The following is an 18,986-nucleotide window of genomic DNA, read 5'->3' on the forward strand; positions in this document are numbered from 1 at the left end:
CTGGTTCTGCAAAAAAAAAAAAAAAAAATTAAAAGAAGTATTTGTACCTTTCTTCACAGATAGACGTGATCTAGAAAGCCTAAATAACTTGTAAAAAGAGCAGTTAGAGCTAGCAGAGGTATTGAACAAAGTCACAAAGTACAGTCTATACACAATAGTCAACTCTTATTTCTGCATATTAACAGTGAGCAATTAGAAATTGAAATAACTTACTACTCACAATAGAATCAGAAAAACCTGAAATTGCCAAAGATGAATTTACATGAAAATTTTCTTGCTAAGATCTGTAATACTTTGAAGAAACCTTAAACAAAGGGAGAAGTAGGCCATGTTCTTCAACTGAAGAAGAGCATGTTGATGAGATTTATCTAACTTCTCAAATCAATCTATAGGCTTAGGGAAAGCCTGCTTAAATCATAGGCCTTTTTCTTTTTGATAGCTAATCATAAAATCTATATTGGTAATGCAAATGGCCCAGAGTTGTTTCGAAAAAGGAAAGAGCTGGCGAGTACTCACTGCCACATTTGGTTACCTCTGTAGAGCATAAGTTGTGTGGTACTGACATGAGTCAGGTTTATAGATCAGTGCCCCAGAATTAAACATGCCACAAACAGACCCACACGTGCATGGCCACCTGAATGTCCACACAAAGGCCAGCACCACACAGTTGGGCAAGGCTAGTCGGTTCGAGAACAGATGTGGGAACAATGGAGAATCGTATGGAGAGAAAGCGGAACTCAGTAGATATATCATCTTCCGACAAAGGTGCATCACCTCTAAATGTAAGGACTAAAGCGAGAAACCTGCTGGGCCAGAGGAGAAAAGCTTTCCACAGCTGGGGTGACGGGCTGCTTAGGTTGTTTTGTACTGAGTGGATGAGTTTCTGTGTTTTATACAGAGTCTCCTGGTCTGTGGCTTACCTTTTTAGTTTCTTAACAGTGCCTTTCACATAACAAATACTTGACATTCTCGTGTGATTCACTTTATCACTTAAAAGACTTTTGGTGTTGTGAGTGTTTCCACTAAATATACAGGTCATCTTGGGGAAAAGACAAGGGTTCCTTAGGACACAGAAGACAAGAATTATTTTTTAAATTGGGGTCTTATGGTATAGCTCAATGGTAGCTTGCCTAAGGTGCATAGGGCCTGAATTCAACACCCAGTACCCACCAAAAAAAAAAAAAAAAAAAAAATTAATTAAATGAGTAGTACAATTTATACTATCTGCTCTTTGAAGGGGACTATTAATAAAATGAAAAGCAATCCACAATTTTATTTATTTATTTATTTTGCACAACTGGGGATTGAACTCAGGCCCTTGTGCTTGCCAGGCAAGCGCTTATTCTATTGAGCCATCTCCCCAGTCCTGCAATCCACAATTTTAGAATAAATAAGTGTAATTCATATATCTGATAAAAATGTATATCTAGAATGTAAAAGAACTCCAATAATTTACAATGAGAAGACAAAAATTCTATTAAAAATGAGTCAAATTCTGAAGCAACAACTTCATGAAAGAGCAGACACAAATAGCCACAAAGCGCTTCTAAAAAGTGATGAAACCTTGCCATTCTTCTGTCTTGGAGAAAATGCCCTGAATTCAGTCATCCTGACTCATTGTGACATTTGCTTATGCTATATATAGTCTGAAGGGCTTAAATATTTATTTCTTTTTTTAACCTCATTGTCTTCCCCAAATTGTTATGCTGTTGTAACATAAGATGCCATATCGAGCTTCCTTAGAAAATATTGCATATTGTAAGCTCCTCTTGGAGACCTACCAGTCACTCTAGCAGATTTTAAAATCTTCACTAAAAAAGTATTGCATTTTGTCTAACCTGGCCCTTCCCCGCCTTAAGCTGTATGTGTGGTGCTGGGAAGTGAGCGCAGGTTCTGGACGTGGTAAGCATGCGCCTTACCCCTGAGCTGCTCCTAGCTTCTATGAGCATTTTGCCATGAGTGATGGCTGATGGACTGAAAGTGACAGATGGGCCTTGTGATCTTCGCTAAGCCATTCCCTGCAGCCACTGTGTCCTCGGCCCGGGGGATGGTGGAGCAGCTCCCCAGGAGAGGGGCATGGGCTGCCCAGCAAGGTTGCTGGTGAGAGGGGATGCAGTGCTCACCTCGCTTTCATGTGTGAGCGGTGGAGCGAGCCTGAGTGTGTGCCCAGGCCCTGCACTCACAGGCTAATTCCAGGCTGGGTGCTGTTTCACTGAGGAGCCACAGTGAGGCTTACTGCCCTCCCTGGGCTCTCAGAGAGGCAGTGGCAGGCCAGAGTCCAAACTGAGCACTTGGCGGGCACGCGAGGCCCTGGGCTTCGTCCAGAGCACAGAAGAGGCACTTTGCCCCTTGTTCATCCTTCTCCTTCACACCCTTTCAAAAACCTTGGTGATAGGACATGATAAAGACAGACCCAGGCCAGCATGCCTCTGGGAAAGGGAGGCCCTAGCCAAATGCATACAGAACAAAAGAAGGTAACACTTGGCTTCTGAGCTTCCAAGAGCCCAAATTCTCATGGAAAAAAGCTAGATTTAGAGGATTTTTTAAGGTGATTTTTCTTTTAGGATTTTTTTTAAGGTGACTACATATAATTTTGGTGTTAAATTCTGTCACTAGAAGCAAATCCACCCTATGTTGCAACACCTTCCCACGTTGCCTGAGTGTCACCCCTCCTGTGCCTGCTTTTGTGGTGGTAAGCACTTGAGACCAGCGCCATAGAGACCCACTCACAGCAGCTGCCCAGGACAGGTGCTCAGTAGGTGCCTCACTGAGTACAGAAGAATGGTCCACAGAGCTGGCTCGTCCAGAAAGACCTGCCAGGGTAGCCCAAAGTTACCTTAAGGTCCCTGCTTTCGTGGTCAGAATGACTGACAAAGCACAGTGGGAAGCACCATGCTTCCTCCTAGAAGGCCTATTTCATGCACAGGGATGGAGAAGAAAGGGAGGACTGATTCAGGAGGGACCTAAGATGACAGGATTGGGTCAACAGCTTGATCCAGAGGCCCTACTAGTGGCAACATGAAGAATGCAAGCTTCTGCATGTGGGAGGACCTGCGGAAAATCGGGTTAGAGGGTGAGAGGTGCAGCTTTGTGGTGGTGTGCTGCCTAGCACCACATGGAAAAGCAAAGAAATCAAAGGAATGTTACAGGTACCTTCCTTGAGCTTCTAGACTTTCTCTGCAAGTGCATCATGCACAAATGTTCTTTACGGGCGCACTAATCGATGTCTGGAGCTTCTGCCCTTGAGCCATCACAAGGCTTGCTGACTTTCTAATTCTACCACTGTCCTTGCAAATACTCGGAGAATGGCCCCTGAAAAGCCTTCACAGCTGTGCTTCAACATTGTCTTAATGTCATTCGGGTGATTTTTGCTTTGAATATATTGAGGAATAGCACATTGATTTGAATTTTGGCTAGTGGAGGACACAGAGAGGAGTGGAGTAGTTTCTTGTGCTGTCCTAATGAAAGTTATGGTGATTAAATGTTCTTGCAGTCACTTGTGCTGGGAAGGCAGCCTTGTGACAGCAACTGTTTTCTTCTATGAGCATTATAGGGTGTGTGTGTTTGTGAGTTTGTTAGGGGGCAGTTGCATTGTGGGGGGCCCACTTTAATGCTGTGTTTTGTTTCAGTTTTCTGTCAACTTACTACTAAGTAATATGAAAAGGAAACAGTGCTTCTACAACTAAGATGGTGGTGGGATAAATCAAACAGGCAAATACTTGTCTTGACTAATTTTCTGTCATTAATCTTGTTAAATTGTGAAAAGAGAGTCGTAAGAACAGCTTGCAACCACTTGAGTACTGTCACATGCTGCTGGGAGGAAAGGCTATTTCAGGCGATAGAAATAGTTATTGTAGTTTGTGGTGCTGTGTTTGTGTGTTGGTAAAAGTGGGGGTTAAAGTATTATACATTTAAAAAGAAGCCCCTGCCATCTGTGGCTGTGTGCCCCTTATCTGATGTTGTTTTCTGGTAGGGGGAACTTATGGACCTGGGTCCAGCCTCTGGAAGAGGGTCTGAAAGGCGGAAGGGAGAGGAAGGCCCATGGCTGCAGAGGCTTGTGGCTTCAGGGCAGGAATCTAGTATTACTCTGTCCAGTCCTTTCCTCCAGTTTGCTGGTGTGCGGCTGTGCTCCACTGTAGTACAGAGAAGCCCACCCTGATTTGTGGCCCTGATGAGCAGAATTTCATGTGACATACTTCCCCCATGTGGGCTGTCAGGAAAGGGAAGGCCATGTGTCTCTGCTTGTCCCATCATGCCTTTAAATGTGCTATTCTGAGCTCTCTGATGGCTTTGACTCCCTCTTTGAAACTTGCTAAACTGTCCTGCCATGACCAGACTGTCGGGCCAAGTTGAGTGACAGAAGTATAACTCACTTCAGTCATTATCATACAGAATCAGCCATTAGAGCTAGAAAAACTGATTACAGCAAGCAAATGTGTATAGCTGTCTATCCTCAGCGGAGGTGCCATGAACTTCTAAAACACTTGCAAAACAGAGGCCTTCAAAAGTACCGACGTTGTATTTAGTCACAGTCACAAGATTGGGCTGTTCATCCAAATCCTAGTTTTTGACGTACAGGGGAACTCTCAGTGGTAGAGCATTTGTGCAGCCCACCTGAGGCCCTGGGCTCCATCCTCACCACCACAAAGCAAAGTAGGGGGGTCTTTTTCTCCTCACCTCCTCCTTAGTCTTCTCGCTTTCTTCTTGTATGCCCTCATCTCCCTGTTTCGCCCTTGAATTCTTATCACTGATTTGTATAAGCTCATCAGAAATGTGGATTCTCTGCCCACCACAGCTCAAATACTTCAGCCTAGACAAATGTGTGCCTTCCTTTCTTAAGGCAGCAGGCATCTGGGTTGAGTCTTCCATGGTGCTGTGCCTTGGTGACTGAAGCCACCATCCTCGTTCAATTCCATGTGTGGCTGATATTCACTCATTGCAGATCAGTTTTAACTCTAAACCAAGGGTCTCTCAGACCCTGACCATAACTGGTGCCTTCGTGATTACCTAATTGAGCAGCCAGTGCAATGCCCAGCAAACAGTGATGCTTAGTAAGTATACTCTGCTCTCCTCAGTTTTCCTCAAAGACGAAGTTATCAAAGAGAATCAAAAGACCTACACTGAGAACTGTAGGTCCAGCTGGTGACAATGAAAACGCAATCCTTATGCATAAACATACGCAGGCATTGGTGCTATGCACGTGTGTTGTGTCCAGGCCAAAGTCAAGGCCACAGGGTCAAGCTGGGAGGCCTGTGTGGAGAAAGATGGATTGGTTCTGGCCTTGACCAAATGGAAGAAGTGGGTAGTAGTTAGGAAGAGGAAAAGCAGCCTAGGCAGTGACACAAGAAAGGCACGGAGGCAAGAGGCAGCTGCTGGATGTGGGTGCTCGACAAGCTGGTAAGCTGGGCAGACCAGCTGGGTCACATTGGGACATCCTGAGAGCTGCCTGCTCCTAGATTGCTTCTGCTTCCCAGGCCACCTCCCACACAGCCCTGGGGTCTTAACTTAGATATCCTCACTGGGCGTTCACCCTCCTCTCTGCCAGGACTGTGCTAGGGGCCCCCTCTCCGCTCTGCCAGCACCTGTCTCCTGCCATGATTTGATCATGAGATGAGGTGGCCCCGCGACTCCAACCTCCTACAGGATGGAGACCAGACCTAGTAGCTGGGGGTACATAGTGGCTGGCACTGAGGCCTGCATGGCCCAGAGGTGGCAGTGGGCTGGAAAGAAGGTGATGCAGAGAGATGGCTACTGTAGCAGAGACCGTCTGTGGAGCCTGCGTCAGTCCTCCTATGGCCTGGTAGCGAGGCCGCACTTTCTCTCAGCTAGCAGGAGAAACTCAGCCCATATCCGTTAGTTTGGGTGTTGAACTAGCCAGGTTTAAACAAACAAACAAGTAAATAAAACAAAGTAGGGAGGCAGAGTGTGATTAGCAATGCATGTAAAGATAGCGTGGAAATGTCAATGCGTATTTAAATTCTGGCTGTGCCTTTGAAAATTCTTTCACTGATGTTTTGACAGCTGAGGACAGCCAATGATAGTCTTTACTTAAATTGCTGTTAAATATTTATTCCTTCACTTTCAACCCAAGGCTGTTTCTTTTGAGTTATGAAAAAACAACCCCAAGGGCCCGTGAGATAGCTCAGAGGACTAAGCACCTGCTTAGGCAAACGCAAGGACTGGGGTTCAATCCCCAGTACTGTGTGTCACACCAGTCACACCCCCAGGCACTGAGCTAGCCACCAAGACCAGGTGTGGTGGCACATGCTGATAATCCCAGCACTGGAGAGGGTAAAAACAGGAGGATAACTAAGAGTCCCAGCTGTAGTGAGACCCTATACTAAATACATTTTTAAAAAGACAACCCCAAAGCTGGGCTTATCTATGGAACAGCTTCTCAGGTGACACTTAAAGATGAAAATATTGACTGGCTCACAACTGTTACCAAAAGTAATGTTTGGGAGGAGCCTCCTCCCAAAATGACAGTGCCCTCTGGAGAGGGTTCCACACTCCCCAGCTCCAGGCAACTAAGGGCCCTGGCTTTGCAATGTGGTCCCTCACGTTGATTCCTAGGAGTCTCCTGCAAGTCGCTTGGCCCACTGAGCTTCTTCCCTATTTGTGAACTGCAGAGTCCCTCCTGCCTGGCCTGTGGTGGCCTCCAGCAGTTGTCACTGGAAAGGGCCTGCATAGAGAGAGCACTGGATGAGTATGTTCATCTGAGTTGACCCGTTGGGTGTGTGTGTGTGTGTGTGTGTGTGTGTGTGTGCGTGTGTGTGCGTGCATGATACCAGGGATGGAACTCAGGGCCTTGTGCTTGCCAGGCAGGCATTTATGCCACTGAGCTATCTCCTTAGCCCTGAGAAACACCTTCCATCTGAACAGCTGGAGAATGGATTTCAGGTTTTTTTTTGTTCTAAATCATTGCCGTAACATTAGCAGCTGGGCTTCTTGTTACTGGAACCCATTTACTTAAGGACAGTTATCATCCTTAATATAAAGTCGGAGAATTCTGCCCGGGATGGAGGCAGCCTGTGAGGGTGCAGCCTAAGTTCTGTCCTCCACAACCAAGGAAATAAAGATGGGGCTCTGTCTCAGCTAGTTTTTACTCATTGCTGGGACAAAATACTTGACAGCCACAATTAAGGAAGGAAAGGTTTATTTAGCTCCAGTTTGTGGAGGTTTCAGTCTATACTGGGCTGGCTCCCAGGCATAGCGGCACATGCTAAAGAGCAGCAGTTCGTGGCAGCAGAAAACAGGGAAGAGCAAAGGGAAGGGCAACAGCTGTGGCCTCTAGCCAGCCTCTGCCCCCTCCTTATGTTATAAACAAACTACCCTGGGGCTGGGGGTGTAGAGCTCACACAATGTCCATGCCCTCTTCTTGCACAGGATGAGGATGCCTACAGACTAAGAATGCTGGCTCTCTGCTGAATCAAATTAAACTTCTAAACTTCTCAAGTTGACACAATGTATCAACCAGTATAGGCGAGGGTGTGGCAGTGGTATGCTCCAATTGTCCTAGGCATGTGTGAAAGTACCACACTGAAACTCTGTTTGGAAAATCAATAAGCACTAATAAAAATAACACTGAAAAACAAAAAAACCTATCCCCAGCTCTTCTACCTCCGGCAGGTCGTCCTGATGCCAGAGGAAAGAAGTAGCACCCTGACCTGGCCGTGAGCTTCAGTCCTCCTGCCTTCCAAGGCGAAGGTGCCGCTGCCCGCTCCCTCAGTCCTGGCACCGCTTTCTGTCCTTTCTTACTCTTGGTGCAGAGGTGCCCGTGAGTCCCCTCCCTGCATGACTCCCGTCCCTTCAGCTCTCCCTGGCTTCCTGCTCACAGCGCTGTCACAGGGACATGTTCTGCTGCAGCTCCCAGGTGTAGCATGACGCACATCAGCCTTGGCGACCACCTTCCAGCCAGCACCCTCTGGTGCTTGCTTGTGGACCCAGCTCTATGTTACCTTGGCTCCTCTCTCGCTCCTCCAGGCTGGGAAGGGGTGTTGTTCTGCTCTCACACATCGCCCCCATTTATTTCAAAGTTATTATTTGCCCCATTCTATATTTTTTGTTGGTCTTTCCAGAAATCCTAAGGTACTTTATTGCCCTCATCTACATGATTATTTTGGTACTCACTTCCCTATTTCCAAATAATACACTGTGATTGCAGCTTCTTGGGTTTCCCCACCTATACGTTATCTGTCGGGCTCTTTATCCAAAATGAAAGCTTTGTTCTCTTTTCCCCCTCCTACCCTGTCTCCCCATTTTCTTACTACTTTATTGCAACATTTTCATTTTTGATCAATGCATTACTTGATGTTGCATTTCCATGGCTGATGAATGGAATCGTCATTCCAGTAAACCCTGATGACTTGGGCCTTCTGCATAATTAGCGTGTTAACCACACGTAGCTCTGTTAAACACATTCTTTCTCCTGCTACGTCCTATGTCTTTATCAGTACTTACAGTAAGTCAGCCTCAGCTCGACATCCCTGCTAAAGCTTGCCCAGCCTCTCCTCCCTTCCTGGCTGGGCTTAGCTGTCTTGTTTCCTTGCCTTCCTTCTATTTTTTATGGCTTCACCTTATTATTCTACTTTCTAGGAGATTCCCTCAACTCTTCCTTTTCTTGAGTTTTAAATTTCTGGTTGTCTTTTTGTTTCTATAATCTCTTAACCTTTTAAATTGTCCTTTTTAAGGTTCCTTTATTTAAAAAAATATATATTTTTTAAGAGTTACATTGATGGAGGCATTTTTAAAGATTACTTAAAGCTCTTTTGATTCCTAATAAGTTGACAGCCTGTTTATAGTCATAAATGTATACAGTATAAAAGTTTTGATCCTGAGGGGATTTGACTGACCTTATCAGATACGAAAGTTACATTTCTTGTTAGATAGGTCTTGCTTTATCTTGGTCTTAACCATCCAGCAGAAAAGTATAAAAATGAGGTATAAAAAGTAAAGCCATATTAATAGGCTGAGCTGTAAAAGACTCAAGTCAACAACTTCTGACATTGCCAGTCCTACAGATAACACACTACCATTATGGACTACTGAACTATACTGGATTATTTTGCTGAATTCATGCACATACAATATTTAAATGTCAACGGAATACCCATCTCTGACAAAACTAAACAAAAAAATGGGATACAAATGAAGGACCATTTTGTATCTGTATATACAAATAGTTAAGATAGATATACAGCTATTTTCTCTTAATTCAGTGAGAAGAAGGATTTGTACTAATAGTATTTGGACAGGATATCATGTCTGCATCTTGTCCAATGAAAACCCACTATGAAGACAACAATATGCACTGTATTAATTATTGAAACTGTCCCACTAACCTGTTCTGAAACTGTCTCATTGCTATTTGTTTCTCAAAATTTTTTTAAAATGTTTTGATACTTTGTAAACATATATAAAGGTTTAGAATACTATGTGAAAGCAGTGGAGTTTGAACATAAAAAATTAAAAATAAAAATAAAATAAATTGTCCTTTTTTATATATTAGCTGGTTGGGTTTTTTTCCCCTATGTCCATATTTCTATCTGAGGATATTAAAGATGTTAATGGGGGTGGGGGTGTTTGTTTTGATTTCATTTGAATTTTCTTCTTGCTTGTTCTGTTTCCCCCAAGTTGTCGGTTCGGCTTATTTGGATTAGACCTTTCACATATGCAGTTTTTCTGACAGTTCTCTTCCCCTTGGTTTTCTCCTAATGTTTAGAGGTTAGGCACAGTGTCAGTCTGCTGTCCTCAGTGTGCAGCAAGAGTACGGCTGGTGTTGCTGTGCCCTCTTGGGCTGATCTATTTAGCAGGAGACCCTGCCGCAGAGGTATCTCCTGGTAGAAAGGAGCTGGCCCCCGCTGCAGGGCGTACAGACACTAGCTCAGTCCCCAGTTGTGGCATCCCGGCTCTCGTGGGCCTGTGACCTTCAGTCCAGCAAGCTTTTCTCCCAGGCAGGGTGAGATGCTTGCCCAGTGATAAGGACTAGGGAGCCGGCGGCGCAGCGGGGCTCCACAAGCACCTGCAGCTGGGTCTGTGCTCGCCTCCAAGCAGGGCTTCCGCTAGGCCTCGCCCTCCTCCCCACCTCAGAGTTCCGTCCCTTCTGCTCTTCCAGCCTCGGGAATTCACACCAGTTTTTTCAAAAAAGACCAGGGAAGGAAGCAAAAGTGAGCGTGCAACACCTCAGTTCCACCGTTGCTCCAGGCCAGAGACAGAACTGTCACTGGCAGCCATTCTTTCCATGTCCACACCCAAATAAATGGCCTTTCTTGAGTGTAAGAACTGAGTGCTCTCGGGACCCTGAGCCTCCCCAAGGACTGCATCGTACCCTCCCGTGCCAACAGGCCCATCCTATGCTGGGCTCACCTGGTGGGTTTCTTCTGAGTTCCTTAAAGAGCCTCCTACTTGAGTACATTTTAATAGACCTCATAGGGCCATATTCTGTTATTTGTTATTCTTTCTTGTGAGTATTTAATGCTTACTAGGAGCCAACAATTTATTCTTTAAAAAATGAGTTGTATGGATCCCTGCTTGGTGAGCTGCTGATCTATATTAGGGGCAGTAATTCCTGTTCATTAGCTGGGTCCTCTTACTCCGTCAAGCTGCTGTGATTTCACTGACGTTTACATCCGCTTTGAGTCATAGTGTTACTTACTGGGGCACATTAGCTGCCTCCTTTCACTTGTTAATGCAAGTGTTTCCCATACTGTTATAACTGAACTTTTTTGGCCGTTGGCTGAAGTTTGCTGACTGCTTTCTTGCAGACCTGGTGGAAATTAGAAAGTGTTTTTTGCCAACTCAGTTCTGCTTTGAGCTGCTTCCTGGTTCCATTTGATTATTCAGTGCAACTATGTCAATTGTGGAGGATGGTAGCATGGCCTTAGATACTGTTTTTAACTCTATACAAGCAACAAACAGCAGGAAAGGTTTTGTGGGAGCACAGGCATGGGCCCCTAAGTGGGAAATGCCTTTCTTTTAGCCTTTTCCTGTTTCAGCTAGTGTTACAAATCCCAAATGCTGTCTATGACAAGTGAAGCAGTCAGAGAATCAGTAGTAGACACAGAACATCAAGTGGTCCAGCCCTGAAACCTGTGGATATCAATAGGAATTGAATGCTTTTCTGTAGGTGAGGGTAAGTGAATACACTAACCCAGTCAGCTAAAGCAAGGGAACAACTCTGACCTGTAGGCCAGAGCCCATCAAGGCCCAGAATGTGGATGGTTTTCAGTTTTAAAGGGTGGTTTGGGCAGAAAGAAAAGATGACAATGAGGAAAAGGGGAGGAGAAGGAGGAAGCAAAAGGAGGAGGAGGAGGAGGAGGAGGAGGAAGAGGAGGAGAAAGGAAAAATACATAGCAAAGACTGTCTGTGATCCATAACACTGAAATTATTTACTATCTGGGTGTGCTTTGCAAACAGGTTTGCAGACTTGTAATCCCCAGGACCTCTCTGCTTGGGCTCATTCCTTGCATGAGCCTCATGCTCCTCAGAGCAGGGACGTCTCTCCAAGTGTTTTCTGTGGCTTTTCATGTGTGTGTTTATATCTGATTTCACAAAATAAGAAATAATTCTAAATAAGTCTGAAGGGCTGGGGAGATGGCTCAGCGGAATAAACACTTCCTTGGTAAGCGCAAGGGCCTGAGTTCAATCCCCGGTTCTAAAAAAAAAAAAAAAAAGAAAACCTAAATAAGTTTGAATCACTGCTTGTTGAGTTTGCGACATCTGAGATTTACCAAATGAAGGACATTTTGGAATATGTATATCACGTAGTAGAGTATGTATACACACACAAACACGAGTCAGCATGGCCAGTCATAAGCTGAATACCCAAGTACAGGTGGAAACCAGCAGCCTTATGAACAGGGTTTCTGTGAACTGTGTGGCTAAGGCAGCGGTACTGCCACTGAGATACTGCTGAATTTGGGTGTTTTTGTGAAGTACAAAGTGTGAGTAAAAATCAAAACATACCGATGAAATACAGATACCTCCACCTGCTGAAAGCCTAACTAAATAAAAGGTTCCACCTAACAATTAGCTTTAGAGTTAGATGTGTACTTTTGGTAATGTCGTTGTAAGACATAACCATACTCCAAAATATCCATCCACATGCCATTTCCAGGTGAATGTTCCAAAATGCTGGCTCTGATCCAGCCATTCCCTGGCTTTGCAGCGCTCTTGTCTGGGTGATCCAACATGCAACATTAACAAAGAAGTTAAACCAAATAGGTAAGTTACCAACCCCCTTTTCAGTTAACTAAAGTAAAAGCCGTAGGAAGTGGTGAGCGGTCCAGTTTCTGTCGCTCCGCATGTTATGCCATATTTCTCTCAGCGTCGCGGGGCAGTTTCGCATTCCCCTTGAGTCCACAGGCAAACTGCGCATACTGATAGCCAGATTACTCCTCTGGCAGTGCAGAGCTTCCTGTAATGCCATCAAGAGGGGATCTGATAGAATATTCAGACGAGCAATCAGAAACGAAGTTTTGCAACCCTGGTTTGTGTCTCTAATACTGAACCTATTTTAAAATATAATCTTCTCTATGCCAAAATGCCCTTCCGTGGCACATGTGACTCACAGTCAAGTAACGAGCGTGGTATTCTGTCCTTTCCTTTGATCCCCACAAGCACGGATCCAGAGCACACACAGAATTTTCCTGTGTTCATAGCATTTCTTTCCAGCTGACAAAGCAAATTCATTCAAAGGATAAACACTGAACTCAAATGTAACTCAGTATTTCTAATTCATTTTCTTGTCCCCCAACATGTATAATAGTAACTCAAAGTACATAATATATTCTGCTGTTGGGATATTAAGCTATAGAAATACAGAGGTAAACATTAATTCAGTGGCTTCATTTATTAAAGAAAAAAATGAGAGCAGAACACAGATAAGTAGAATTTTTGAGAAGCTCATCTTGAAGCTGCAGATCCTGTCACTGGCAATGTATACTTGATGAAGCAAATGGCTGCTGTCATGGTGGCCATGACTTGAGGCCTGACGGCACTCTGTGGTGGATAGGGGTTGACGGCCTCACTAGCAGGAATCTGGCATTCCTTGAGCACTCTTTAGAGGCTTCACCATCTGAGCTTTGTGAATGAGGTCCAGTGATGCCTGGGAGAGCAGGGGCACTGTATGTCATGGAGGGATGAAGTGAATGGTCCCCAAAGGCACAGGATATCCCCCCAGAGGAACAAAGGGAGTTGCACTAAATGTCCCCCTATGTGTGAAAAGTCAGAGAAAAAAGAGGAGGATAAAAGAGATTAATTAATTCATAATAATTAGCCTGATCAATAATGGTCTGAAGAGCACAAATCTTTCAGATCCCTAAAAGTTAACTGAATCCTTGTTAAGCTGATGTCTTCACTTCCAAAGTCTGGATGCAGCATTGGTGGTGCTCCCATGGTGGGCAGGTGCCGGGGACCTGTCCTTTCTGTGCAGCTCTCTCCAGCATGCAGAGCTTTGTTGGGTCCCGTGGGAGGCTGAGTGCAGGCTGCGCTTCTGCAGTTAGTGCACCTGCACCTGCAGCGGGCCGGCCGGCTGGCCAGCCAAGAACTGCCGCTGGCCAGAGGCTCCCGCGCACACTGCTTATGTGACTGTCTTCTTTACAGGTGGGAAGGCAAGAATGAAAACGAAGTGGGCAGATGTAAGGAGACTGGCAAAATTCATGTGAAGGTGGATCTCAAATACTATCGACCAACTGAAGTGGTAAGGACCCTGGCTGCCCAGGGAAGGGGCATGTTGGCCAGCCCACTAGGGCCACTCTCGCAGGCCGCCTGCTGCCAGCCTTCAGTGCTGTCTGGGTGCCTCTTTGGCACCCTAGTAGGTGTTTCCCCAACCAGAACCCGGTGAATTAAATCTGAGATACCATGCTCATCTGCAAAGTTCACTTCTCTGTAAAGGAAAACAGTAAAGCACACCCCAGGAAAGTTATTGTTGGAAATGGCAGCTCAGTACTGGCTGGTCTCATCCTGTCAGTGTGTTTTAGATTGACCCTGATACCTACAGGACCTGTGACTTGTGAGGCACGCCCAGACCTGCAGGGTCCCTGGGGTCTGGAGAGCCACACAGCTCTCCAGCTTTTCCTGTGCACACCCACACATGTGTACACCTACACGTATCTACCCACATACCTGATTCATAAACGAGCTCCCTCAGGGCTGCACACAGTGGGGCAGGGCTGTAATCCCCGCACTCAGGAGGTCGAGGCAGGAGGATCACTTTGAATTCAAGACCATCCTGAACTACAAAGTGAGCTCTTTCTGGGCAATCTGCTGCTACCATGGAATTATCTTCCCTTTCCTTTGTATCCACATGATATACTGCACATAATTCTGCTATAGCACTGTCACAATCATTTGTTTACGTATCTTTAACCTTTTAGAAACTTAAAAATGAGAGGTCTGTTCCAAGGAAGGTGCTTAATAAATACTGATTGGTAGGTAGATAGGTAAATTTTGAAATTCAGAAGTTCCTGTATTAAAAAATAATCCATAGGTTGCTAGTATCAATAGTATCAATAGAATATATTGTTAAATTCTTCTCATCTTCCCCTGAGTTTATAATAATGTGTAGTTTGGTGCTGTTGCTTTATATGTGGTCCACTCACTGTGGTGATAAAACTCAAGGTATTAAATATAATATAAATATACAAAATTAATAGCAGTATCTTTAGAGAGAAACATTAAAATGTAATGGCTGTCTCCTAAAATGCACATCAAAACTGTGAAAATAGGGTCTTTCAAAATCTGTTTTCCCTGTGTTTTGAACCAAATTCCTGTGTTCTCCATCCTTTCAAAGATTAGAAACACCCCAGTGAAGAGAGACCTATGAGGCCATTGTGAGTGTGTTGTCACTAGCTGCCCTCTAAAAGGTTTCAGACAGACGTGCGAAGGCCTCGCCTGGTAGCCACTCTGCACAGAAGGAAATCAAAGGCAGAGGAAGTGGCCAGCAGGGAGCGGGCGGCAGGCGCATTGTCTGGGCGCAGGGCGGGGCCGGCTTTGACACAGCCAGCAATTGTTCCCTCTGCTGATGGCAAGTGGGTGTGCCTAGGAGAGGATGTGCCCTGTCCCAGGGGAGGCAGATCCCAGCCCACTGAGCTGACGCAGCAAGGGCAGCGTGGCCTGCGTGGCCCTGTTCTGCAAGGTTCCACAGAGGTTCCAGAACACAGCACGATCACATACATGGGCAAAATCCTCACAGAGCAGTGGTCGTGGTGGGGTGGAAGTGCCAGAAAGCCACCGAAACCCAAGTTCTCACAACAGTGGGAAGGCGGCAAATGCGGCTTTCTCTGCCCAACAGGATAGTTTGAGAAGCTAGGAAGTCATTAAGAACAGCTTGTCTGTCATTCTTACTTAAGCAAGGTATGGAATTGATAAGGACACAGAACAAAAGAATCTGCTAAACAGGAAAAGGACCCTCAGCCTGACCAGACCGCTCTGGAACCCAGTCGATCCCTGTCCTGCGCCCCTGCCCATGCCTTTCTTCATTCAGATGCTGTCTTCATACCTGTTCTGCGACTCTGTTGACACCAGCATTGTTTGGATGTGGAGCGGTGTCTGATTTCATAGATCCCCTTCATTTCTGCTTGCATGGAGTTCTCCCCAGGACCCCGTCCTACCTGCCTCTAGCTCTTGAGCCGCCTCTCTTCCCCAGGTCAGGCCTCAGAGCTGCCTTATTTTGGGCCTTCCATCACAGTGTCCTACTGGGCTTGCCTTCCCCTGCACGCTGAGACTGACCCTTCACCTTGTCCCTCGGGGCACCAAGGCCTCCCTAAACTTGGGTCTGGCTGACAAGCCTGTGGGGCTGCCTCGCGGGTGACCACATTCTTCCAGTGGAAAAGCAACCAGAATGGAGGCTACACTCATGAAGGGCTTCTGCCCGGCAGCAGCTCAGAGTCCTTCCACCCAGCTCCCAAGATGCTGTGCACATTTCTGAGCTTCACCAGCCTGCACAGTAGGGCACAGCTGAGGTACCCCAGCTCTCCCCTGTGGCCTTTTCCATGAGCCCCTGGGCCCGCGCTGCACCTCCAGAAGCTTCTCTGCCCTCCACCTGGTTGTGAGGCTGTTCTCCGACCCGCTTTGGCCATTTGTCCCCCAAAACAGTCAGTACTCAGGGCCCTTGCAGCCCACAACACAAAGTAGGGCTTGGAGAGCTGAGTGGCAGAGCACTTGCTGAGTGAACCCCAGTTCTATCTCCAGCACTGCCCCCAAAAGAGGTGTAAACTAGATCTTGTAGTCAGATAGTTCCAAAATACTAATAAAAGAAAAAAAAGTTTGGAAACAATAAAGAGAAATGAGGGCATATGGGGTCTCCGAACACTGACACCCTAAAGCAAGACAAATGAGAAATAGAGCCTTCCATTATTTTCTGAATAAACTTCAGCCTAGTCTTCCCAACACCCTTCTGTCTTCAAAGGCAGTTACTGATCCGAAAGAGCACCTGACTCTGAGCAGAGCATAGTTTCCTGCATACTAATAATTATTTTCCTTGTTGATGTAGCCCACAAAGCCTTGACTCTGGCTTGTGCACCAGCATGAGCACTCTGGACTCTGGACCAAGGGCTCCAGATACAGTGCAGCTGGATGCAGTCACGCCTCAGCCTCCTCTAGCTGGGTAGGAGTTTGTGCTACTCTAGAAGGCTTCATCTTGCAAATTACACTTTAAATTTCTCTTCAGCCTGAATCACAGTATTTATTGATGCACTGATACGTGAGTTCTAAGCTGTTCGACACTCCTGCCCTGGCCGGGGCTTCAGCGCAGTGGTAGAGAGACTGCCTAGCATGTGTGAAGCCCTGGGTTCCATCCCAGTGTTGGGGAAGAAAACCTAAAGCAGCTGATGCCTCGTGTGTAGTTTTCCACGTATCTGTAGGTTGCCGCACAGTTTTATTGCAGAGTGTGTTCATATTTGCAGAGGAAATAGCTTTGTGTTTAAATGTGAACCTTAGGGCCAGATTGCCTGAGCTCAGAACCTGTCCGTGACTAGCTATGTGACCTTAGGCAAGCTGCTTCTCTGTGTCTCTGTTTTCCTCATTTTCAACAATAAGATTAATAATAGAACTTCTTCCAAAGAATTGTTGGGAGCTGAATGGAGTCAGTTGGACACTGTGTGGCACATAGTAAGTACCGGTATTGCTGCTGTTGTTCCTTACATGTTTTTCCATTCATTAAATATCTCCTGAGCACTGGTGGGCCCAGGGAGTGTAGTGCTGAGCAAAGACACAGTCCTCGCCCTCATCAGAATTGTAGCTATAGAGGTGACATTGGTTCCTGGAATCTGAAACCTTGGAAGAGGGGAATGACCCCATCAGTGAACTATATGGATGCACCAGTTAAGGTAGGTGGTAAAGGACAGTCAGGCCTCTAGCGAACATGGGTGTGCACTTGGCACTGCGCTGCTTGCGCTCTCAGTCCTCATCCTTCGGCATCGCATCCTGAAGATTTGGTGCCTGTTTCGGTGGTTCAGAAACTTAAAATAACCACAAAGGTGACTTCTCTTTCTTGGAGGAATCTTAACTTAGAAAATTCACAAAGGAGGGAGTAATAAAGTGTTCTCCCAGTATATATACCAAATATTTAACCATATCACATGATCCCTATAGAAGAAAAAAACCCTCTTTTTTTTAATGAAACAAAAACTCCTTTCTCCCCTGATAGTGGACTCTAGGAAATGGGGTGAGGCGCAGTTCACAAAGCAATACCAAGAACTTTCCATGAAAAGTAGTTCAGCCTACACTCTGTTCGCAGATACTAGCTTTTCTTCCCGTATCGTTTTTTTCTCTAATGTTGTTTTCTTACCATCATATTTCTAATGTGCTGGACATGATTTGTTTTTATTTACTTTAATGCCTTCTATTTATTCCCACTTTTCATAGTCATTGTATAAAGCCATGGATTAAAACAGAACTACAAAGGCAGTGATTTCAAAGGAGTCCAGCAAGCTGGTTAACACACCTTTCTTAGTGAAAACTCACACCTGTTTCTAATCAGATTATCTTATGCTTGTCTCCTCCTGTCCCCCACAAACTTTTTCTGATATTTTTTGTAAGTGATGTTAGGTTAAATGGCCTCTAATTACTTGCTCCATCACCTAGCCCCCTTTAAAATAATGCTGTGTAACACTTTCCAGGTCTTAGGAATCCAATCTGTCATCAGAGGACTTGTGCAAATACCACCTAGGGCTTCCCTCCGCTGAGTCCCTGTTTGGAGGTGAAAAGCCCTGGATGTGTTCACCAGGCTGGCCTTTTGTCCCAAAACTGCCCCTCCTTTTCCATAGCTGTCCTCACCACCTTCCGTACTTCCCCGCCAAAGCAGGAAATGCAATCTGTCCTCCTCTGTCCCTGCGTCTGCAGGGCCCTGGAGAAGCCGGCCTGCCTTCCTGGCCTGATCCCGCGGCGCTCCAAGGCTCGGCCTACCCCCATGTCTGCTCTTTGTTCCTTGCTCGCACTGGTGGGAGCTGGGGTCAGGGGACACAGAGAGCAGATGAGGGTCACAGGCCTCTCTTCCTTCCGGCTCTGCTGGGCCTGTGAGGGGAGAAGCTGGCCCAGCTGGCCGAAGGGCCTGCCACGCCCTCAGACCACAGTGCTGCGGTGCACTGTCGGCAGTGCTTGGTCATAGTGCTTCCTCTCGGGTAATTACTCTCTGGAGTTCTTGCGACTGGCGTTTTATAAATAGTTTATATCTCTAAATCACTGTTTAGATATTTTAAGCCTCCCTCTTAGGCTCCTCGTACTAATCTTTATATCCTTCCTTAATCACATTGGCCTTTCCTGCCCTTTTCCTTCCTTGGACTTAACCGAGAGCTCTAAGTTTCAGTCTCTCCGCTTGATTCTCCAATATTTCCCTGTCTTCCTACTTTGTAGGGTCCACACAAAGCCCCAGGGGCGGGTCACATTCTTCTGGAAGCCTGGGAGCCCTCCTCAGTGGGCTGCCCCTGGGGAGCATTGCTTATCTAACAAAATAATAATTGTGTGCTGGTTACAATCCCTCAGCTTCC

At 45.9% G+C, this 18,986-nt stretch overlaps 1 protein-coding gene across 2 annotated transcripts in view; it reads left to right on the top strand.

The window, feature by feature from the left end:
* The window catches only part of Gmds (GDP-mannose 4,6-dehydratase), a 577,953-nt gene that overhangs the window by 460,487 nt on the left and 98,480 nt on the right, over positions 1-18,986 (top strand). The window contains exons 9-10 of one of the 2 annotated variants that reach the window (XM_023712142.1): positions 13,603-13,699; positions 16,493-16,581. In XM_023712142.1, coding sequence (XP_023567910.1) covers positions 13,603-13,699; positions 16,493-16,507 — 112 coding nt within the window. In that variant the 3' untranslated portion in view covers positions 16,508-16,581. Of the gene's footprint in view, positions 1-13,602; positions 13,700-16,492; positions 16,582-18,986 lie in introns of those variants that run through there. The other variant, XM_004628408.3, reaches the window with a different exon arrangement.

The sequence above is a fragment of the Octodon degus genome, unplaced genomic scaffold, assembly GCF_000260255.1.
Source record: "Octodon degus isolate 3935 unplaced genomic scaffold, OctDeg1.0 scaffold00023, whole genome shotgun sequence".
In the NCBI taxonomy this organism is placed as follows: Eukaryota; Metazoa; Chordata; class Mammalia; order Rodentia; family Octodontidae; genus Octodon; species Octodon degus.